This window comes from Telmatherina bonti (assembly GCF_933228915.1).
Source record: "Telmatherina bonti genome assembly, chromosome: 15".
Classification (NCBI taxonomy): Eukaryota; Metazoa; Chordata; class Actinopteri; order Atheriniformes; family Telmatherinidae; genus Telmatherina; species Telmatherina bonti.
In genome coordinates this window covers 972,196-996,084 of record NC_136613.1, presented here as the reverse complement: position 1 = coordinate 996,084, position 23,889 = coordinate 972,196, and the positions used below count along the sequence as shown (strand labels likewise).

The following is a 23,889-nucleotide window of genomic DNA, read 5'->3' as shown; positions in this document are numbered from 1 at the left end:
CAGAGTAACATACTGGTCTCAATCAACACTTACCAACAGGACTGACAGCCATTGTTGATTTGCTCTCGTCACTCATTCGGCTGAAGCCAGCATCATTCTGAGCAAACACTCTGAAGGAGTACTCCAGGCCTTCAATGAGTTCCAAAATCCTGAAATCTGTTTCCTTGATCAGCACAGTGTTCACCTTTTGCCACATGATGCTGTTCTTTTCCTTTTTCTCCACATGGTATCCCTGGATGGGCGTTCCACCATCATAGATGGGCTTCTCCCACTGGATTGTCATGCCATCATTGGTCACGTTGTATACAACAGGCTTGCCTGGTGGGCCTGGAGGCCTGAACTGGTGCTTGGCAATAACCATCTGTGAGATTAAAGGCTCGCTGACACCATACCTGTTTTCAGCACAGACTCTGAACTGGTACTGGACACCCTTGATCAAGTTGGGGACCCTGAACTGAGTGCCCATCACACTGGAACAGGCCATCTTCCAGTCATTCTGGGATGTATTGCGCTTCTCTACACTGTAGCAGGTGATGTCTCCACCACCATCATCATTGGGTTCTTCCCATGAGATCATAATGTTCTCAGCTCTCACCTCATCCAGGAGGATGGGCCCAACAGGCTTTGATGGAGGTCCAAGAGTGATGACATGGATGTGGAAGGATCTCCTGTTGACCTTATTGTCAAGGGTCAAGGTGTATTTACCCTCATTCTCTTTCCTGACATTCTTAAGCATCAGTGTAGCCTTGCTTTGTGTTGTCTTGAAGCGCACCTGGTCACTCTCCTTCAGAGGCAGGCTGTCCTTCAACCACAGAACAGCCGGTCTGGGTTTGCCTTTGTATGGCAACTCAATGTGTACATTATGACCTAGGCGAACGCTGATGCGACCATCTGGGTACTCTCTCATGTCTGCCTCAGGTGTGATAATGTAGTCAATTACCTTGATAGGCCCAGCCTCAACAAAGTCACCCTGTCCCTTCTCGTTCCTGGCTGCAACTCTGAAGAACATATCAGAGTGCTCCTTGAGTTTCTTCACCTCAAACTCACATTGTCTACTGGTTCCTCCCAATGACCACTCCTCATCTTTCAGCTTCTTCTCAATAATGTAGTCAGAAATGATGCTGCCACCATCGTAATCAGGCTTCAGCCACTGAAGGGTGACAGAGGTCTTGGAGGAGTCTTTCATGGAGACTTCCTTGACTGGTCCTGGAGACTCAGTAGCTTTTACCGGCTCAAGTGTTTCGCATGGATCACCAATTCCATTCTCATTCTCTGCTAAGACACGGAAGAAGAAGGGCGTCTTTTCTGAGAGATCTTCGATGGTGTATGTTGTTTCAGTGCATTTGCTTGTCACTGCAGAGTAAGATCTCTTGGACGAGTCCCTCTTCTCAACTATGTAGTTTGTGATTTCAGCACCACCATCAAGTAGCGGAGGCTCCCAGCAGAGAGTGACCTTCCCACGAGTCACATCCTTTAAGACCAGGTTCCTGCACTGAGCTGGACTATCCTGGACCTTTACAGACAGCGTTAGTGCCTTGGGTTCTCCTACACCATTCTCTATCTTGACTGTGTACTTTCCAGTATCAAGTCTGGTAACCTCACGCATAACGAGCACTGTGGTTGTGTCCGAGTGATGAAACTCGTACTTGGGATCGCGATCAATACATTCATCTCCTTTGCTCCAGGAGGCAGTGGGAGCAGGTCGTCCCTTCAGAGGAACAGAAAGCTCCACGTCATTGCCAGCCTTTACGATGTAGTGAGTCCTCATGGCAACATCCGAGTCAATCTGAGCCTCCTCTGTAGACATCAGAAGAAATAAACAAATGTTACTCAGACTCAACAAACTGAGCTCCTATAAAAAAAACAGACTATGTAAGATGGTGAAAAATTTTCATTTACCCAGGATATCTTTGGCCTGCACGGGCTCAGTCATTTCCAGGGGCTCTCCACGGCCAGCACAGTTTACAGCAGAGACTCTGAAGAAGTAGTTAACATCTGGTTTCAGGTCATGAACTGTGTATTCTGTTGTCTTGACCTCTCCCTTAGATGTAATCATGGCCCATTCTTCTTCTCCTTCAACAAGTTTCTCCACCATATAGCTTATGACCTCACTGCCTCCATCCCATTCTGGTTTGGACCAGCCCAAGGTGATGGATGTCTTGGTGGAGTCCACCACCTTCATTTTGCAAGGCTCATCTGGTGGATCTGTAGAAAAAATGTACTTGTAAAGAATGGGCAGACCATCTTTTTATTTTAATCTGTTCGTATTATTGCACTTACCAACTGGGTCAGCTGCCTTATAGTAGTCTGATGCATCAGAGTATGGCCCCTCTCCAGCTTTGTTGATGGCACAGACACGATATTGGTACTCGTTTCCTTCAGTCAAGTGGTACACAGACTGTTTAATATCGGTGACAGGGTCTTTATAAACTCTAATCCAGCGCAAGCTCTTCTTATCTCGTCTCTCCAGATAGTAGCCTGTTACGGTGCTACCGCCATCTACACCTGGTTTGTCCCATTCTACCAACATGGTTGACTTGGTGATGGTATTCACCTCAGGAGTACGAGGCTGGCCAGGAGAAACTTAGAAGAGCACAATGGATATGTTAAAAAAAAAAAAAACAACAAAAAAACAACAAAAAACTGAAAAAATATGTAGGATGCTTTAAAAAAAAAAAAAAAACCCTGAAAGGACTAAAACTTACCAAAGGCGTTCTTAGCAATAACAGGTTCTGACTCCAAAGGCTCTCCAACTCCAAACTTGTTAACACCCATGACGCGGAATGCATACTCATTTCCACGCACCAGCTTGCCGACGGTGATGTGTGTTTGCTCATGCCTATCTGAAACGGTTGACCAGACAACTCTGCTGGTTTCATGCCTTTCAACAATGTAGTGGGTAACTTTGGAACCTCCCTGATCAGATTCGGGAACTGGATCCCAGCTGAAGATGATCTTGTCTGCTGTGATGGAGTTGAAGTTAATAATTCCAGCAGGGGGTCCAGGCTTATCTGATAGAATGAAGGAAAGAACTATTAACATTATATACAGATAAATCTATGACCGGTGGTTAAAAACGAGTCAAACTGATTAAGAATTGATAAGCTAAAATACCGAGAATTTCAATCCGAATGGTTGCTGATGCGGATCCCAGGACATTCTTTATCTTGATCTCATATGAGCCAGTGTCAAAGCGAGTTGCATCCTTGATCAGAACAGCAGAGGAGTCTGTTGTGCTTTCGACGGATACAGTGGAAGACTTTACCAATTCCTTTCCATCTTTGAGCCACTCGATAGTTGGCAGAGGCTTAGCCATAATTCCTACTCTGAGCTTCACTGAAGCCCCAGCTTTGTACTGTACCACATCCAGATACTCAGGAGGAAGATCGATGGCTGGTGCACCTGCGAGAAAAGAGAATTTAATGTATGAACTAATAACTGTTATAGAAAAAAAGTTAACCACGTAAAAATCAGTGGGTGGAAATTGAAGCTTACCACACGCATCAACACACATGACTGGTCCAGCGATGAGAGATGGGTTGCTGACAGACCCTACAGCATTCCTGGCATACACTCTAAACTCATAAGACTCATCCTGGTTCAGTCCAGATACTGTGAAGCCCAGTTCAATGATGTTTGTAAAGTTGGCCTTTACCCATCTGCCATTGGGAGCATCTCTTCTCTCCACGCTGTAGCCAGTGATCTTGCTTCCACCGTCATATGGAGGCCTCTGCCAGGACAGGCTGACCGAATTCTTGGTGACTTCTGTGATTCGGACATTAGCAGGGGGCTCTGGAGATTAAGAGCGGAAAAGATTCAAGGTTACTTAAACCGAAGTAAAAAGCTGCTTAACTATTACCATGTCCTGAAATTCTTTTATTCTAGGTTGACTTTATTTATGATTGTTTTCGTTTGTTACTTTTTAAAGTGTCTCGTAAAGTGATTATAAATAAAACTTGATATATTAATAAGCGTGCGCTGTTCTAAAAAATTCTTTTAAAACCCAGTTTACTGCAGGGAACCTAAAACTGTCCAGTGAACTTTCTTACAGTGTGTTCAGACCAAACACTTTTGTGTCCGACGCCCAACATGCTCCCGCCGTGTTTTCCGCTTGTCTGGAGCGAGCGGCAGACGCGGCGGGAAAGAGAGGAGGGAGGCGGAGCTTTCCTTCCGGTCAGTCTGAATGATGGCGGTGCAGTAGAGGGACGGCATGGTTTTATTTAATAAATAAAGCTAGAGAACGTCGTCGTAGGGCGGTGATAGTCACTGTTAATGCAACAAGAGCTGCACTCAGCAGAGAGCCCCCCCCAACAAAGCGTTGCTAGGCAACGTGTCCTGCTACTTTGCCAAATCAGTATCAGCTTTTTAGCAGGGAATGGTTATCCTAAATATTATAGGATCATTATGACTTGTTTAGATGCATTTTCAGAAAGCCAGCGGCTGCTTCACGAGCCGCAAGGCAAGAGTCAGAGAGCCGCATGAGGAATGCTGTCGTAGGGCGTCTCAGCCCCGTGTCTGGGTTCACCAGAGAAATCCTCCAGGAGCTGCCAGCTGATCGCTCTGATTGGCTGATGCCCCGCGTCAAGCGGCAAAAGTTCAGATTTTCCATGTCTGGCTTTTGCGGTGTGTTCTGCGCGTCAACCTTGTAAAACTTTTTAAATTTTTGGCGCGTGACATGCATCACGCCAACGCTCCAAACACTCAAAACGTGACGCGAGAAACCTGGACACCTCCTTGACACACCTCCACATAGACTTTACATGTAAACCTGACGCTCTTGATGCTCTTGATGCTCAAAATGTGTTTAGTCTGAACACACCGTTATTCTAAATCCACTATAGGTAACAAACATGAACTAAAATACTTTTGGGTTAAACTTTCAGATTTAAAATTGTGTCATTTCAGCTTTATAAGTAAAGGTAACAATATAAGTGCTGAATGACTTAAAACTGATGAGGTTTTAAAAAAAAAAAAAAAAAAAACTTACCACAAGCATCGATAGCAAGCACCTCCTCAGAGGTCTTACTTAACTTTCCAATGCCAGCAGCATTTTCAGCTGCCACCTTGAATTCATAGATGAGTCCAGCGCAAACATTGGTGACACGCCATTGGTTTCCTGGGATTGCTGTTTTATTGACCTTCTGCCAGAGGATGCTGCTCCTCTCTTTCATTTGAAGGTGATATCCAAAGACAGGATTTCCACCATCATTGACTGGTTCATTCCAGCAGACTGTCAGGCTCTCTCTGGAAACAAAGCTAACCCATGGTGTGGATGGAGGTCCAGGGATGGCTGTGAAACAGTATTTGTGTTAGTCTTAATTCAGAGAGATTTTAATTAAGGTAACAGTGATGTATCGAAAAACAACTAAAGGATCACCACCAAGTAGAGTGGAATGCTTACTGTAGGGAAGCTTTATCATGACTGGTTTGCTGTCAATATGGTCACTGACACCATAACGATTCTGAGCCTTGATTCTGAATTGATACTCCTCTCCTTTGGTCAGCTTAGTCACCTTGATGGCACTTCTAGCGATGTTAGTTGACACCTCTGCCCATGTGGGAGTGCTGGTCTCACGTTTCAGAACAATATAATTGGTAACTGGGCTACCGCCATCATATTCTGGAGGATCCCATCTCAGACATACTGTAGTCTCTCCAACTTCTCCAATCTGAACTGGGCCAATAGGAGGCCCGGGTTTGTCCAGCACAACAAATATAATGAAGATCTTGGTTGTACCTCCTGCATTGGAGGCAATGATTTCATACTTTCCTGCGTCAGTTGAAATGCTTTCATTCAGAGTAATGACTAAACTGTCTGGGGTTACTTCAGTCAGAAGCCTCTTGGATCCTTTGATGACAACATTGTTTTTGGACACAGACACTTTTGGCATGGGCTTGCCAGTAAGAGGAATCTCGAAGGTGAGGTCGGATCCTGCTTTCACATAAACCGTGTTCTTGGGGTAGTTCTGCAAGTTGAACTCTGGAGCCTCTGTTGAAAAATTAAAATAGGAATTTGAAGTGAATTAGTTGTAAAATAAGCATCATTCATTTTCAGAAAGGGACAGTTAAGATAGATTCTCACTATATGGCACCAGCATTCATAATCATTAAAATGTAAGAGTAAAACTTAAGCCAATACCCTGTATTTCCTTGACAATAACTGGAACAATCATCTCCTTTGGCTCACTGAGTCCAGCATGGTTCTCAGCTCGGACTCTGAAGAAGTACTCTGCTCCCTCCCTCAGACTCTTGATGGTGTGGGTCAGAGTCCTCACAGTGGCACACTTCACCCACTTGGTTTGCCCTTTCTCCACAGCATCGATCAGGTAACCAGTGACTCTGCTGCCACCATCATATTCTGGTCTGGTCCAGGCAATGGTAACACTGTCCTTGGTAACATTTGCTATTCCAAGTTTCATGGGTGGGCTTGGCACCTCTGTAAAACACAGCAAGAGTTTGTTATGAGCAGAAATAAGCTTTGAACAAAATCAGCTAGTTATCAGTCAGTTCATGCATTACCTGTAATCTTTGTTCCAGCCTTGGCCTCCTGAGGTACGCCCAGACCATATTCATTTTCTCCAATAACCCTAAAGTAATAGATGGCTCCTTCCTGTAAGTCCTCCACTTTGTAAGTTAGAGCATGGCAGTTGCTGGTCACAGATACCCAGGCCTTCTTACTGGCCTCACGTTTCTCAACGTGGTAGGCTTTTACTGCATCACCACCATCATTCTCTGGGGCCTCCCATGTGAGGGTTGCAGAATCCCTAGTCACTGCTGAAACTTTAACATTGACTGGAGGTCCAGGAGAATCTAACACTTTCACCGTCATTGCCAAAGTTGCTTTGCCCAATGGTGATTCAATTGTAACACTGTACTCTCCTGAGTCATTTCTCGTTGATTTCTCAAGAGTCAGTGAGGTGCTGGATTCTGTTGACTCAACTGTTCCTCTGACTTTTAGATCGACACCCTCCCTGGTCCATTCAGCAGTTGGCGCAGGTTTTCCCTTGAATGGTACATTTAGCGTAAATGCTGTTCCACTCTTTACAACAAGCACCTTACGCATATCAATGTCCACATCAAATGACGGCTCTGCAGTTCTGTCCATTGCTGCAGCTGGATCTGAATATGGGCTGCGTGCACTGCTGCCAACTTTATTTATTGCCTTCACACAGAATTCATATTCTGTGTCTGCTTTTAATCCAGTGATGGTGAATTCCAAACTTTTTGTTAGAGAAATAGCTTCAACCCATCTTGCTAGCTCTTCAGGTGATTCTTCAATTTCTTCCTCCTCCTCCTCCTCCTCAAATTCTTCCTCGTCTTCCTCAACCTCTGGCTCTGGTTTGTGAATGAAGTCTCTGTATTCTACACTGTATCCCAAGATGGGAGCACCACCATCATTTGTTGGTGGTTTCCAGACAATGGAGACACTGCCCTTGGTTGAAGTGATTATCTTTGGTTTGGTTGGGCGAGAAGGAACAACCAGAGGATCTAGTGCCCTGAATGTTGCAGATGGTTCACTGGGAGGACTCAGACCAGCTGCATTTTCAGCAAAGACCCTGAAGTCGTACTCACAGTCCTTGCGAAGTTTTGTCACTACGGCGGTACACTCAACAACTAGATCTCTGTTCACCCTGACCCAGCGCATGCCTGTCTTCTCACGGCGCTCAATCACATATCCAGATATGGGACTGCCTCCATCACTGGCTGGCTTACACCAAGTTAGGGTCATTGAATCTCCAGTTATATAAGTTACATCAACACTAGCTGGAGCAGAGGCGAAAGTATATGGATCTGTAACCTTTACCGTATCACTCTCCAGAGCTTCGCCAACTCCATGTTTGTTGACAGCTAGAACCCTGAAGATGTACTCATTGCCCTTTAGCAGGCCTGTGACCTTGAAGTAAGTTTTCATAACATCCCCCTTAACCAATGTCCATGCCAAGCGGCTGGTCTCACGCTTTTCAACCATGTAATGTGTAATTGCAGCACCTCCCACCTCTGGAGGAGGACCCCATGACAGGGTGCACTCTTCAGCTGTGAGGCCAGTGATCTGAAGAGGCCCTGCTGATGGCCCTGGTTTGTCCAGAATCACACAGTTTATAGGCATGGTGACTGTTCCAGCAATATTCTGTAGAGTCAGGACGTACTGCCCCGAATCTCTTCTGATGCAGTCTTTTACAATAACAGAGGTGCTTGTATCTGTGGAAATAATCTGGATCCTGGCTCTCAGCTCAATTTCCTTGCCATCTTTTGTCCAGGAGATGACCGGGGCTGGACGTCCCACAAGGTCGGCATTAATCTTTAGTGTTTCCCCTGCTTTTACAGAAACTAACTCTCTGAACTTGACATCCATCATGATGCGTGGTGGATCTACATCATCCTTGGCAGTGATAGGGCCAGTGTTATCTGATGGTATACTGAACAGTCCAGCTGCATTCTTTGCAATCACTCGGAAATCATACTGGCTGTTCTCTGTGAGACCAGTCACATCATAGTAGGTCTCAGGTACATTGGTGAAGTTACACCTTGTCCATCGTCCTTCAGGAAGGTCTCTACGTTCAATAATGTAGCCAGAAACCTTGGCTCCACCATCATACTCTGGTTTATCCCAAGACAAGGAGACAGATGATCTTGTAACAGCCATGACCACAGGTGTGCCTGGAGGATCACATGGATCTCTGGCTGCAACAGCTTCACAGGCTTTACTGCATTTACCAATACCAGCAATATTCTCAGCATAGACTCGATATTCATACATCATTCCCTCTTCAATACCATTGACTTTGTATTCTGTGTTTTTGATCATCCCTCTGTTCATCTTTGTCCAGAGAATGCTAGAACGCTCCTTCCTCTCAAGATGATACCCCAAAACAGGACTGCCACCATCATTGACTGGCTCATTCCAAGTCACCAACATGTAAGACTTGGTGGCTAGTTTAACTATAGGTGTAGAGGGAGGTCCAGGCTGTTTGAAGTTATACTGAGCAGTGATTCCAGGTGAATCCAGATAGGTACTCTTTCCATAACGATTAACTGCATAGATGCGGAACTGGTACTCTGCTCCATGCGTCAGTCGTCCAGCTTTGAAAGATGTTCTGGCAACATTACTTGCCACCATCTGCCACTCCTGTGTGTTTGTGTCTCTCTTTTCCACAATGTAGTTGCTGATGGAGCAACCACCATCATATTCTGGTGGGGACCATGACAATGTAATGCTATCTGAGGTCACAGCATCTACCTTAATTCCTTTTGGTGGACTGGGTTTGTCAAGGACAACAACTCCAATATCTGCTGTGACAGTCCCTGCAGTGTTAGCCAGGGTGATTTCATACTTGCCAACATGGTCTCTGCTTGCCTCTTTGATGACAATTTTGGATGAAGTTGCAGTGTTCAGGATGGTCACTGATGATGTTTGCTTTAAAGGAAGGCCATCCTTCTTCCAGGACACAACAGGCTTTGGTCTACCTCTTACAGGGACTTCCAGTGTGAGGTCATCTCCAGCCTTCACACTGTATGTGTTAAACAGCAAATTTATTGATGGTTCAATTGCCACATCTTTTGCAACCACAGGTAAGCCAAGATCCTTTGGTTCACTCTTTCCCTTCTCATTGATTGCAACAACTCTGAACAAATAAGCTTCATTAGGAGTCAAGTTGGGAATAGTGGCTTCTGGCACTTTGACTGTACATGCTGTACCCCATTTGTCCCCACTCTTAGGCTTAAATTCCACATTGTAGCACATCACTTTGCTTCCACCATCATGAGCAGGTTTGTCCCAAGACAGTGACACACTGGTCTTTGTCAAATCTACCAGAGTAACCTTGTTTGGTGCCAGAGGTACCTCAGATACCTTAATTTCTTTGGTTTCAACCATCTGTCCTTGGCCATATGCATTGACAGCACAGACTCTGAAGTAGAACATTCCACCCTCAGGGAGGTCTTCAATCTTGAAGATGTTGGCTGTGCAGTTGCTAGTCACAGTAGTGTAAGCTTTCCTGACAGACTCTCTCTTCTCTACAATGTAGTTGGTTATTTTTGCACCACCATCAGTGAGAGGAGCATCCCAGCTAAGAGTCACTGAATCCTTCTTGAGCTCCTTCACAGCAAAGTTTTGTGGAGCACTTGGAGTGTCCAGAATTCTCACAGTAATAACTGCAGATTTTGTTCCACTGCTGTTCTCAAGTGTTAGTGAATATTTGCCACTGTCGAACCGGTTAACATTGTCAATGACAAGCATGGTGTATGAACCAGTATTGTCAATTGCTGCACGCTCTGTTAGAGTACCCTCAATCTTCTCCCATTTCACAGCAGGTTCAGGTCTTCCTCTAACAGTAACAAAAAGACGCAGTGTTCCACCTGCACGAACTGATACCACCTTTCTAAGTTCAGCATCCAGCTCCATCTCTGGTGCTTCTGCCCTGTCAGAAGTAACCACTGTACCATGGACATTGGCAACCTCCCCTACTCCCTCTGAATTAATAGCACAGACACGGAATTGGTACTCACCACCCTCCTTCAGATCTGGAATAGTGAGTTTAGTGGCTTGAATGCCAGTGGATGGAGTGCACATGGTCCATTCTTTTTCAACAGGTGCTTCTACTGCTGGTGCTACTTCTGTTTCCAGTGTCAGTTCAGGCACTGGTGCGTACTCCCTCATTTCCACTATGTATCCCTTTATGTAGGCTCCGCCATCAAAGGCAGGTTTACCCCAGGACAGAGACACAGAGGACTTGGTCAAATCTGTCACCTTGGGGTGGTGTGGTGGTCCAGGTGGTGTTGTGGCATCACATGCTCTGTAGAACAGGGACAATTCGCTAAGGTCTCCAATGCCAGCCTCATTCTCAGCAGCAACACGGAACTCATAGAAGTGATCTGTCATCAGGCCTGTGACCTTGAAGTGGGTGTCAGCCAGTTTTTGTCTGTTGCATTTTGTCCACCTTACACTGTCCTTGTCACGTTTTTCAAGATGGTAACCTTGGATTTCAGCTCCCCCTGTGTTTTCTGGAGCAGTCCACGACAGAACCATAGAGTCCTTTGTGATCTGACTTGCTTCTGGAGTTCCAGGAGGACTAGGTGGCTTGTAAGGATTCCATGCAATGATAGGTTCGCTCTCGAGATAATCACCTGTGCCATATTTGTTAACTGCCCTGACTCTGAAAATATATTCGTTTGCTGGGAGTAAATTCATCACTTTGTGGTAAAGATTGTTTACATTTGGTGCAACTACTGTCCAGGACAACCTACTCGTCTCTCTCTTTTCCAAAACGTAGTGACTGATATTGGCTCCACCATCCAGAGCTGGCTCAGCCCAGGCAAGGATGCACCTGTCAGCCATGACCCCAGTCACCTTAAGGGGACCAGTGGGTGGGCCTGGTTTATCAAGAACTTTAACAGTAATGGGAAAAGCTTTTGTACCACCAAGGTTTTTTAGAACAAGTTCGTAGTGGCCAGCATCAAGTTTAGTGACATCCTTGATGGTGATGGCTGCACATTTCTGTGTGGTTTTCACTTCAATGCGCAAGGCTTTTTCAATTTCCTTGCCTTCTTTCAGCCAGAAAACATCGGGAATTGGTTTTCCATAAATGTCTGCATCAAGAAGTAAACTCTCTCCAGCATTGATTACAATGACATCCTTGTATTTGGGATCCATCGAAGCCTTTGGTGGTTCTATTTCATCAGTAGCAGTGATCAACCCAGAGCTGTCAGATGGTTCACTGAAGACTCCAGCAGCATTTCTTGCAATAACTCTGAATTCGTACTGCTCATTCTCTGTGAGGCCGGTGATGACATACTCAGTCTCAATTATATTGGTAAAGTTAGCTCTTACCCAGCGCCCATCAGGGGAAGAAAGGTCTTTCCTTTCCACAATATATCCATTCACTTTGCTGCCACCATCATACTGAGGCTTGGTCCACTGAATCTTTATTAGATTCTTAGAAATCAATACAGCTTCAGGAGCACCAGGAGGATCGCAAGGGTCACGAGCAACAAAAGATTCGGACACTTTGCTGCATCTGCCAATGCCAACAATATTTTCTGCATAGACTCGGAATTCATACCCAACACCCTCCTCAAGATTGCAGATCTTGAACTGGGTATCAGTGATAAGTGTCTTGTTCAGTTTGTTCCACAGGATGCTACTTCTCTCCTTGCTTTCCAGATGATAACCGATGACTGAACTTCCACCATCATTGACTGGCTCATTCCATTCAATAATCATCATTTCCTTAGTTGCAGATTTGACATATGGTGTTCCTGGAGGCCCTGGTGGCTTGAATGGATATTGCACCACAATGGCTTTGGAGTCCAGTGATATGCCCTTGCCATACCGGTTTTCAGCTATGATCCTAAACTGGTATTCTGCACCAGTCTTCAGCTTGGTTACCTTGAAAGCTGTTCTAGCTAGCTGTGCAGTAACTGTTTGCCATGTGGTGGTAGTGGTATCCCTCTTCTCCACTATGTAGTTCTTTACTTGGCATCCACCAGTGTACTCTGGTGGCTCCCAGGAAAGGTGGACAAAAGTGTTACTCACTTCAACAACTTTAACTGGACCTTTTGGTGGACCAGGTTTGTCAAGAATGATGACCGTTACATCTTCAGTGACAGTGCCCACTTTACTTGTTGCAGTAATGGAGTATTTTCCAAAGTCGTCTTTGCATGCCTCAGTAATTTGAATTCCAGTTGTTGATGGAGTGTTATGTACATTGATTCTGGATGTCACCTTCAAAGCCTGTCCATCCTTCATCCAGGTGACTTGAGGTTTGGGCCTACCTATCACAGGGAACTCTAACTTTAGATCTTTTCCAGCAAACACACTGTAAGTGTTAAATTGCATCTTAATGCTTGGTTCCATGGTCATGTCACTGGCTATCACTGGTGCAGCAAGTGCCTTTGGCTCACTTTTTCCCTTTTCATTGTAAGCAATAATACGTAATTGGTATTCTGTTCCTGCTGTGAGGCCTGTGACAGTTCCCTCGCATGTCTTTGTATTTGTTGCAACTCCCCATTTGTCTGTACCCTTAGGGAGCATCTCTATCAGGTAGCCACCAATTCTACTGCCGCCATCATGCTCTGGTTTCTCCCATGACAGGGTGGCAGTGGTTTTAGTAACATCAGTAAGAAAAACCTTTCCAACTGGTAGTGGTACCTCAGAGGCCTTGGAAGCTGTTTTTGTTTCTGTAGCCTGGCCAACTCCATATTCATTCTCAGCCATAACTCTGAAGTAATACATAGCACCTTCAATCAAGTTTTCAACTTTGAATGTGGTTTTGGAGCATTTTGTGGAAACATTTGCATACGCTTTTCTGGTTGATTCACGCTTATCAATAACATAATTCTTGATTTTGGACCCTCCATCAATCAGTGGGGCTTCCCAAACTAGAGTGACAGAATCTTTCTTAATATCTTTAATCACAAGTTTCTGTGGGGCCCCAGGTGTATCCAGGACCTTTACAGAAACTATTTCAGAAACAGAGCCACTGCTGTTGGTCAGACTCAGGCTGTATTTTCCAGAATCATTCCTATCACACGAGTCAATGGTCAGCTGTGTGAAGTTGACAGCCTTCTCCACCATAGCTTTTTCAGTTAGTTCTCCCTCATCCTTTGTCCATTGAATCTCGGGTAATGGCCTGCCTTTGAATGGGACATGGATTCTAACAGATCCACCAGCCTTCACAGTTATGCCCTTTCTCAGCTCTGAGTCTAGATGGATCTGTGGTGGGTCCACCCTTTCTTCTGGCTTAGCAGTTCCAGAGATTGCCGCTGGTTCACCAAGTCCCATTTTGTTCAGAGCACACACCTGAATCTTGTACTCCTGACCCTCATTTAGTTTTGTGATTTCATATTTGTTGACACGCAGGCCAGTAGGGGGAGTAACCATGTTCCATTTCTCCTCTTCAGCCTTACATACTTCAACAATGTAACCTTGGATGGCAGAGCCACCATCAGACAGAGGCTTTCCCCATGAAACTGTGATTGATGTTTTTGTAGAGTCAGTGACATTGACATATGCTGGGGGACCAGGTTTGTACTTGGGATCACTGGCCCTATAATATGAACTGGGAAGGCTTGGCTCGCCCACTCCAACTATGTTTTCAGCAGCCACTCTGAATTCATATTCATGGCCTGCGGTAAGCCCTGTAACCCTAAAGGAGAGATCAGTGACTTTTTGTCTATTGCATCTTGTCCATTTAATTCCAGCTCTATCCTTCTTTTCAATTACATAACTGGTAATCCCACTGCCTCCATTACTCTCAGGAGCAGACCAAGTGATGGTCATGCCATCATGAGCAATGTTGGTCACATCCTCAATGTGAGGTGAACCAGGTGGAATAAATGGAGTCCTCATAATCATTGGACCAGACTCCAGTGGCTCACTGACACCGTAATTGTTAACTGCCATGACACGGAACATGTACTCATTGCCTTCCAGTAACTTGGTGACTTTGTAGCATGTTGTGTCACAACTGTTAGAAACAACAGTCCAAGCTAATCGACTTGTCTCTCTTCTTTCAATGATGTAATGGGTAATAGGACTGCTTCCGTCATGTAGAGGGGCACGCCATGCCAGTGTGCATCTATCTTCAGCTATTCCAGTGACATGGAGAGGCCCTTCACATTGGCTAGGCTTATCCAGGACGACAACTTTGAAAGGTATCATTTCACTGCCAGCTTCATTTGTCAGCAGGAGTGTGTAAGTTCCGCCATCGATTCTTACAGAGTCCTTTATTACAATCATGGCATGATTTTCTGTGTTTTTGATCAGTAGTCTAAGTGTATTCTCAACTGGCTTTTCATCTTTGAACCACTGGATTGTAGGCAGTGGCTTGCCACGGACATCTGCATCCAATTTGAATGTTTCTCCGGCATTGATGATAACTGTCTTGGTAAACGCAGGATCAATGGAGAATTTGGGTGGCTCTACCTTATCACTTGCAGTGATTGGTCCACTGTTGTATGATGGCTTGCTGACTGTGCCCACAGCATTTTTAGCAATGACTCTGAAGTCATACTGGGCATTTTCAGTCAGACCAGTGACAGTAAACTGGGTCTCGATCACATTGGTGAAGTTTGCCCTTACCCATCTGCCTTCTGGCAGATCACGCTTTTCTATTATGTAGCCTGTGATATTACTGCCACCGTCATATTCTGGTTTAGTCCACTGAATGACAATAGTGTCTTTGGTCACATGGGTTGCCTCTGGTGTGCCAGGAGGATCACATGGATCACGGGCAACACAACCTTCCGAGACTTTACTGCTCCTGCCAATGCCAACAATATTTTCTGCATAAACCCGATATTCATACTCTGTACCCTCCTCCAAGGGATAACTCTTGAAAGTAGTTTCATGAATAAGTGTTTTGTTGATCTTGACCCAAAGAATGCTGTTCCTCTCTTTTCGTTCAAGATGGTAGCCAAGAACAGGACTGCCTCCATCTGACACAGGCTCATGCCACTCAACAACCTGGTGGTCCCTGGAGAGAGAAGCGATGAAGGGTGTGCCTGGAGGTCCCGGCTCTTTGTATGGGTACTGAGCAAGTACAGCTGATGAATCCAGACCATGACTCTTGCCATAGCGATTTTGGGCTATGATCCTAAACTGGTACTCTGCTCCAGTCTTCAGTCTAGTCACTTTGAGGCTTGTTCTGGCACAGTTGATCCTCACATTTTCCCATGTTGTTGTGGTAGTATCTCTCTTTTGAACAATGTAGTTTGAAATTTGGCATCCACCATTGTGTTTTGGTGGGTCCCATGAAAAAGTGACACTCTGTGTTGTGATTTCATCAAATCTCACAGGACCAGATGGAGGACCAGGTTTGTCAAGCACAATGATTTCAATTGTTGTTTCCTTCTTGCCAGCTGAGTTAGCAGCATTAATGCTATACATGCCGCCATCCTCACCTGCTGCTTCCTTGATACTTAGTGTTGTATGTGTTGGTGTATTGGCAATAGTGACTCTGGTGGTAAATTTCAAAAGAGCTCCATCTTTAGTCCATGAAACTGTTGGTTTTGGGCGTCCAAAGATGGGAATGTCAATGTTCATGTCCTTTCCTACATGAACGCTGTAACTGCTGAATGCTGGACGGACATCAGGCTCAAAGACCAGGTCCTTGGTCATCACTGGTCCGGCAAGAACTTTGGGGTCACTCTTTCCCTTATCATTAATTGCTGTAATTCTGAACAAGTACTCTTGTCCTGGGTTTAGGTTGGAAACGGAAGTCTCCATTGTCTTAAATGTATTTACACCAGACCATTTTTCCTGGCCCTTCAGCTGCACTTCAAGCAGATACTGTACAACTCTGCTGCCACCATCATACTCTGGCCTCTCCCATGCCAAAGAGATGCTTGTTTTGGTCTGATCTGTAACACTCAATTTCTTTGGAGACTGGGGCACCTCTGAAACCTTAAGAGGGTCAGCTGTTGCTGCAGGAAGGCCAACACCATAAGCATTCTCAGCAAGGACTCGGAAGTAGTAACTGCACCCCTCCTGGAGTGAGTCAATCTTCCATGTAAGGGCATGACAGTTTGTTACAACAGATGCAAATGTTTTACGTGTGCTTTCTCTCTTTTCAATAATATAGTTCTTGATCTTGGATCCACCATCCAACATAGGTGGTTCCCATGCCAGCGTTACTGACTGGTTTGTAACTTCCTTCACTTTAAGATTAGCAGGAGCGCTAGGTGTGTCAAGTACGCGGATGACAACAAATGCTGACCTGGTTCCACTTGAGTTCACTGCGGTGACATTGTATTTTCCACTATCATATCTGCTCATCTTATCAATTACAAGTGATGTATAACTGCTGGTTGTCTCAACCTGAGCAGTCTCTTTAAGGGCACCTTCATCTTTGTCCCACTTGATCGTAGGAGTGGGTCTTCCTTTGATGGGGATAAACAGTCTAAGTGAAGTTCCAGCTTTAATGCTTACAATCTTTCTCAGCTCTGGGTCAATGTCTAGGTCTGGCTCCTCTGTCCTATCCTGCACAATAATAGCTCCAGAGACATCAGAATGCTCACCAACTCCCACCTTGTTGATAGCACACACTCTAAACTTGTATGCCTGGTTTTCTTTCAGGGCTCCAACTTCAAATTTGTTTGCTTTTATGCCTGTTGGTGGTGTGCACATTTTCCAGTCCTCAGCAGGTGCAGCTGCTCCTTCTGCATCAGTGGCTTCAGCTGGTACTGCTGGTTCTGTGGCAATGCAGCACTCTACAATGTACCCCTGAATCTCACAGCCTCCATCACATACAGGCTTTCCCCATGACAAGAATACTGATGTTTTTGTTGTGTCAGTAACTTTTGGGTTGTGTGGTGGACCAGGCTTGAAGATTGGATCAAGAGCTTTGCAGAACAGGGTTGGTGTGCTTGGCTCTCCAACACCAATAGCATTCTCAGCAGCAACTCTGAATTCGTAAATATGGCTTTCCAGGAGTCCAGTGACTTTGAATGTCAAATCAGTCACTGTTTGCCTGTTGCATCTAGTCCATCTTACACCTTCTTTGTCATGCTTCTCAATTACGTATCCAGTAATAGGACTGCCACCATCTTCAGAAGGAGCTTCCCAGCTCAGCACCATTGAATCCTTTTTTATGGTTGAGACGTCCACACTCTTGGGTGATCCAGGTGGCAAATATGGATCCTTTATTATCACAGGAGCAGAGTCTAATGATGCACCAACTCCAAATTGGTTGACAGCATGGACTCTGAAGATGTATTCATCTTTTTCCAAAAGCTTGGTAACTTTCAGACAAGTATTTTTCACTTTTGGGTCAACAACAGTCCAGACTAGTCTGCTCGTCTCTCTCCTCTCAACGATGTAGTGAGAGATGTTGCTACCACCATCTTGTAGCGGTGGCTTCCAGGCAAGGCTGCAGCTCTCTTTGGTTATTCCTGTAACTACCAGAGGTCCTTGGGGTTCTCCAGGTTTATCCAAGACCACCACACTGACTTGTACAGCCTTTTCTCCTCCTGGATTTTTCAGCAGCAGAATATACTGACCTCCATCTGAGAGTTTAGCTTCTTTCACAGATATAAAAGCTTTGGTGGGTGTATTCTTGATCTCTCTATGAATAGTGTTGCCCAGTTCCTGCTCTCCTTTCATCCAATAGATAGAGGGCAATGGTTTGCCATGAACATCTGCATCAATTTTGAAGTTGTCTCCGGCATTAACCACAACAGTCTGTGTGTACTCTGGGTCAATGCTGATGCGTGGTGGTTCAATCTCATCCTTTGCAGTTATAGGACCAGTGCTGTAGGAGGGGAGACTGAAAACACCAGCAGAATTTCTAGCAATGACACGGAACTCGTACTGATTGCCTTCCACAAGTCCAGTTGCAACATATTCTGTCTCAATGACATTAGTGAAGTTTGCCTTCAGCCAACGTCCCTCAGGAAGCTCCTTTTTCTCCACAATGTAGCCAGTCACCTTTGCACCACCATCATATTCAGGCTTGGTCCAGACAATAGTAACGGAGTCCTTACTGATCTTTGTTGCCTCTGGGGTACCAGGAGGATCACAGGGATCTCTAGCAATATGCCCTTCAGATATTTTACTTACTTTGCCTTGTCCAACAATGTTTTCAGCATAAACTCTGAATTCATACTCCATTCCTGGTTCCAGACCGGTGGTCTTGAAGGTTTGGTCAGTGATGAGAGACTTGTTCAATTTGACCCATAGGATGCTGTTTCTCTCTTTGCGTTCAAGATGGTAGCCCAGGATAGCACTTCCACCATCATTCACAGGTTCATTCCAGGCTACAACCATAGTGTCCTTGGTGCAGGCTGCAATGGATGGTGTTCCTGGGGGTCCCGGGAGCTTGTATGGGTACTGAGCCACAATGCATTCTGATAGAAGGGTTGGACCCTTTCCATACCTGTTTTCAGCTGTGATTCTAAACTGATACTCAGAACCAGTCTTCAACCTGCCAGCCTTAATTTTGGTTCTTGCTAAGTTGGCAGACACCACCATCCAGTTAGTGGTAGATGTGTCTCTCTTTTCCACAATGTAGTGTTTGATGGTGCAACCACCATCATACTCTGGTGGACTCCAGGAGATAGTTACACTGTCAGAAGTTACCTCCTCCACTTTCACTGGACCACTTGGCTGGCCAGGTTTATCAAGAACAACTATACCAATATTTGCTGTTGTCTCTCCTGCCGTATTAGTAAGAGTAATAACATAGTGTCCAACATCTTCTTTAGTAGCTTCTTTAATGCTGAGGTTCAACATGGTTTCTGTTGCACCAAAGTTAACCCTGGTAGTTCTCTTCAAAGGCTGACTGTCTTTCACCCAAGAGACGGCTGCTTTGGGACGTGCAACAAATGGAATATCCACTGTCAGATCTTCTCCAGCCAAAACACTGAATGTGTTGAACAAAATCTTAGCAACAGGTGCAATCACAAGATCTTTCACTATCACTGGGACACCAAGTTGACGAGGGTCACTGGTTCCCTTCTCATTTCTTGCAGCCACACGGAACATGTACTCTTCACCTGCATTTAACCCACTTATAGTAGCTTCTGTTTCTTTTACAATAGCAGCCTGGGTCCACTTATCAACACCCTTAGGCTGGATCTCAACAACATAGCACCCCACTCTGCTGCCACCATCATGTTCTGGCTTCTCCCAACAGAGTGTCACACTGTTTTTAGTAACATCCCTAAGAGTGATTTTACCAGGTGGCTGTGGTTTCTCTGAGACTTTAACTGATTCATTAGTCTCAATTGGTAAGCCAATGCCATATTCATTTTCAGCTAAAACTCTGAAGTAATAGTTACATCCCTCTAGGAGCTGGTCAACTGTAAAGGTGGTATTATGGCAGTTAGCATTAACTGTGGCATATGCTTTCCTTGTAGACTCACGCTTCTCTACTATGTAGTTCTTTATCTTGACTCCACCATCGTTCACAGGTGGATCCCACATTAGAGTGACAGCTTCATTTGTGACAGCAGTAATCTTTAGATTTTGTGGAGCACTTGGTGTATCAAGAACCCTGACTTGGACTGTGACTGTCTTAGAGCCAGAGCTATTTTCAACAGTGAGATTATATTTTCCGCTGTCAAATCTGTTAACATTTTCAATTACTAGAGATGTGTATGATGTTGTGCTGTCAATGGTTGCCCTCTCTACAGGCTCCCCATCTCCCTTTGTCCATTTAGCTTGAGGAGCTGGCCTGCCTCTGATAGGCACAAACAGTCTGAGAGAACAGCAAGCTCGAAGACTGACCACTTTACGAAGTTCGGCATCCAAATCAAGCTCAGGTGGGAGGAGTCTGTCCTCTGCTTTGGGATTTCCTGGTACAGATGCTGCCTCTCCAATTCCTTCACTGTTAATGGCAGAGATATTTATCTTGTACTCCTGATTCTCTTTCAGATTGATAATAGTAAAAGAGGTTGCAAGGAGACCTTCCTTGGGTGTTACAATGGTCCACTCTTCCTCTTCCTCCTTTTCAGATGGGATACATGTCTCCACAATGTAGCCAGTGATTTCAGAGCCACCATCATATACAGGTTTGTTCCAGGCAATAGTAATTGATGACTTGGTTGTGTCTAAGATTCTGGGGTTGCATGGAGCACCTGGCTGGTACAATGCATCACTGGCCTTGTAGAATGGACTCGAAACACTAGGTGCACTCACTCCTGCAGCATTCACTGCAGTTATTCTGAATTCATATTCATGTCCAGGAACAAGGCCTGTAGCCTTGAACTGTAGATCTTTCACCTTCCTCTTGTTGCATTTGACCCAACGAAGGCCGATTCTGTCTTTCCTTTCAATATTGTAGTTGGTAATAGGAGTTCCACCATCACTCTTTGGTGCTTGCCACATGAGAACCATTGAATCTTTAGTGATAGCTGTCACCTCAGGATTCTCTGGAGGATCTGGAATAATGTATGGATTGTCTGCAATCGTGGGTTCTGATTCAAGAGCCTCACCAATTCCATATTTGTTCACTGCCATAACTCTGAAGATATATTCATTTCCTTTGAGAAGTTTGGTCACTTTGTGTTTAGTAACTTGCAGGTCTGAAGCCACACTGGTCCAAAGCAGTCTGCTGGATTCACGTTTCTCAATCACGTATCCTTCAATCTTGGCACCTCCATCATCTGCTGGTGGAGCCCACACAAGGACACAGTTGTCAGATGTTACATCAGACACTTTAAGAGGTCCAACTGGTGGCCCAGGTCTGTCAAGCACCTTGACATTAAAGATGTGCTTTGCAAATCCACCAATGTTTGTAGCAGTCAAAACAAATTCTCCACCATCTGATCTGATGGAATCCTTGTTGGTCACGGTAGTTGTCAGTTCAGTGAACCTAATCTCCAGTTTCATGGTGTTCTCAATTTCCTTTCCATTCTTGGTCCAAACCATTGATGGGGTTGGTTGACCAGCAATATCAGCATCAAGTTTAAAGGACTCTCCGGCCTTTAGCAGAACAACATCCTTATAGATTGCATCTACCATAATGCGTGGTTCAACAATGTCATCTTTGCAGGTAATTGGGTCTGAAGGGTCAGAGGGCATGCTCACTGCACCTGCTGAGTTTCTGGCTATGACACGGAACTCATAAGAGACGTCCTGAGTCAGTCCACTGACAGTGAATGTTGTTTCGATGATATTGGTGAAGTTAGCTCTGATCCAGCGACCAGTAGGCAGCTCTCTCTTCTCCACTGTGTAGCCAGTAATTTTGAAGCCACCATCATACTCAGGCTTCGTCCACTGGATAGTGATGACATTCTTATTAACAAATATCGGCACAGGCTGGCCTGGTGGGTCTACAGGGTCCAAAGCAAGTATTGCTTCTGAAGCCTTGCTGGGTTTGCCGATTCCAGCCATGTTTTCAGCAATGACACGAAACTCATATGCAACTCCATCTTCAAGTCCTGTGGACTTAAAGATATTTCCTTTTACCATTCCTTTGCTGATCCTATGCCACACAATGCTGCTTCTTTCTTTCCTCTCAACATGATAACCAATGACTTCATTTCCACCATCATTCACAGGCTCATTCCAGCCAATTGTTATCGAGTCCTTGGTAAAAGCAACAACGCTCGGAGTACCAGGTGGTCCAGGTGCTTTGAATGGATAGGCGGCCACCACTGCCTCTGAGGTGATGGGAGGTCCAGCACCATATCTATTTTTTGCCTTTATTCTGAATTGGTACTCTGATCCAGTCGATAAACGAATTGCTTTGAACATTGTGCGTATGACGGTGGCAGACAGCTCGGTCCATGTTTGTGTAGTGGTGTCTCTAATCTCAACCACGTAGTTATTAATAGGAACACCCCCATCATTCTCAGGAGTTTCCCATGAAAAGACGCAGTAAGTACGAGATATTTCCACTACCTTAACTGGACCTTTGGGTGGCCCTGGTATATCATGTATCTTGACAATGATGTTGTCTGATACAGACCCAACAATGTTCTTTCCTGTCATGGTATACATGCCGCTGTCACCTCTGATGCATTCATTGATACTGAGAATAACTGTAGCAGCAGTAGTTTCTACATTGGTTCTCTGTGTGAGCTTCAGGGCTGCTCCATCCTTCTGCCAAGAGATTGTTGGTCTAGGACGTCCCATAACGGGAATTTCAACCCTGATGTCTTCTCCTGTCTTGGCAATAATAGTCTTCTGACAAATGCCACGCAGGTCAAATTCAGGGAGAGAAGTGGAATCCCTGACAGTGATAGATTTGCTCTCACGTGGAACACTTCTACCTGAATGGTTGACGGCCATGACACGGAAAATATACTCCTCACTCTCATTAAGATTCTTCACTGTGAAGTCCATGGTCTTGACTGTTGTGACATGGGCCCACTGATCAGTTCCCTTCTTCTGAGCCTCCAGCACGTATCCTGTAATTCTGCTTCCACCATCATGCTTGGGTTTGGTCCAACCCAGACTCACAGAGTTCTTTGTAATATCAGTGGGAATGATGCTCTCTGGAGGAGTTGGGGCCTGGGATGCACGAACTGGATCAGCAGTTTCTACTGCTTCACCAATTCCATATTCGTTCTCAGCAGATACTCTGAAGTAGTACTCACAACCTTCACTCAGCTCACCAATTCTGACTGATGTAGCTGGACATTTTGTAACAGCAGTAGCAAACGCCTTGCGTGTTGATTCCCTCTTCTCAATGATGTAGTTTGTGATCTTGGCTCCCCCATCAATGAGAGGCATCTCCCACTGAAGTGTAATACTTTCCTTATCAATCTTAATAGGTTTTAGGTTGAGTGGAGGTCCAGGTGAATCCAGAACTCTCACGTGGATGTCTGCAGTCTTCTTTCCAGCTGGGTTTTCAAGGGTAAGCTCATATTTTCCAGCATCAACCCTTGAACTCTCAGGGATGAGCAGCATTGTGAATGACTCTGTGCTGTCAATGACTGCACGTGGGACAGCACCACCCTCTTTGGTCCAAGTAGCTGTAGGTGATGGCCGACCCTTGATTGGCACAAAGAGCCGAATGGAGCAACCAGCCCTAACAACAAGGGTTCTTCTCAGCTCAACATCCAACTCCAAGTCAGGTTCAGTTGCATGTTCCACAATCTCAACCAGTCCTTGAGTTTCAGCAGGTTCACCTGCTCCCTTAGCATTTACAGCACTGATCCTGAAGTGATACTTAGCGCCAGTTACCAACCCGGGAACGACAAACTCTGTGATCCTCAGTGGAGATGACAGGGTATCCTTAACCCACTCTTCTGTTCCCTCCTTTTTGTGCTCAATCACATAACTAGTGACTTCAAGTCCGCCATTATCCAGAGGCTTTCCCCAGTTCAGAGTAGCAGTGGTCTTGGTTGTGTCTGTAACTCTTGGATTCACTGGAGGTCCTGGAACGTCTAGTAGACAAGAGAAAGGAATGGTAAATGTCCCTTAAACTAAACACAGCTTTGTCT

General features: G+C 45.2%; 1 protein-coding gene across 4 annotated transcripts in view; it reads right to left on the bottom strand.

Moving 5' to 3' along the window:
- Positions 1 to 23,889, bottom strand: part of ttn.1 (titin, tandem duplicate 1) — a 215,722-nt gene that overhangs the window by 20,252 nt on the left and 171,581 nt on the right. For all 4 annotated transcript variants that reach the window (XM_079253959.1, XM_079253960.1, XM_079253961.1 and 1 more), the window contains 10 exons: positions 6,520 to 23,832; positions 6,140 to 6,436; positions 5,402 to 5,989; positions 4,988 to 5,290; positions 3,496 to 3,792; positions 3,115 to 3,402; positions 2,706 to 3,011; positions 2,281 to 2,583; positions 1,900 to 2,205; positions 34 to 1,797 (listed from right to left, as the gene is read on the bottom strand). In XM_079253959.1, the coding sequence (XP_079110085.1) occupies positions 34 to 1,797; positions 1,900 to 2,205; positions 2,281 to 2,583; positions 2,706 to 3,011; positions 3,115 to 3,402; positions 3,496 to 3,792; positions 4,988 to 5,290; positions 5,402 to 5,989; positions 6,140 to 6,436; positions 6,520 to 23,832 (21,765 nt within the window). The remainder of the gene's footprint in view (positions 1 to 33; positions 1,798 to 1,899; positions 2,206 to 2,280; positions 2,584 to 2,705; positions 3,012 to 3,114; positions 3,403 to 3,495; positions 3,793 to 4,987; positions 5,291 to 5,401; positions 5,990 to 6,139; positions 6,437 to 6,519; positions 23,833 to 23,889) is intronic.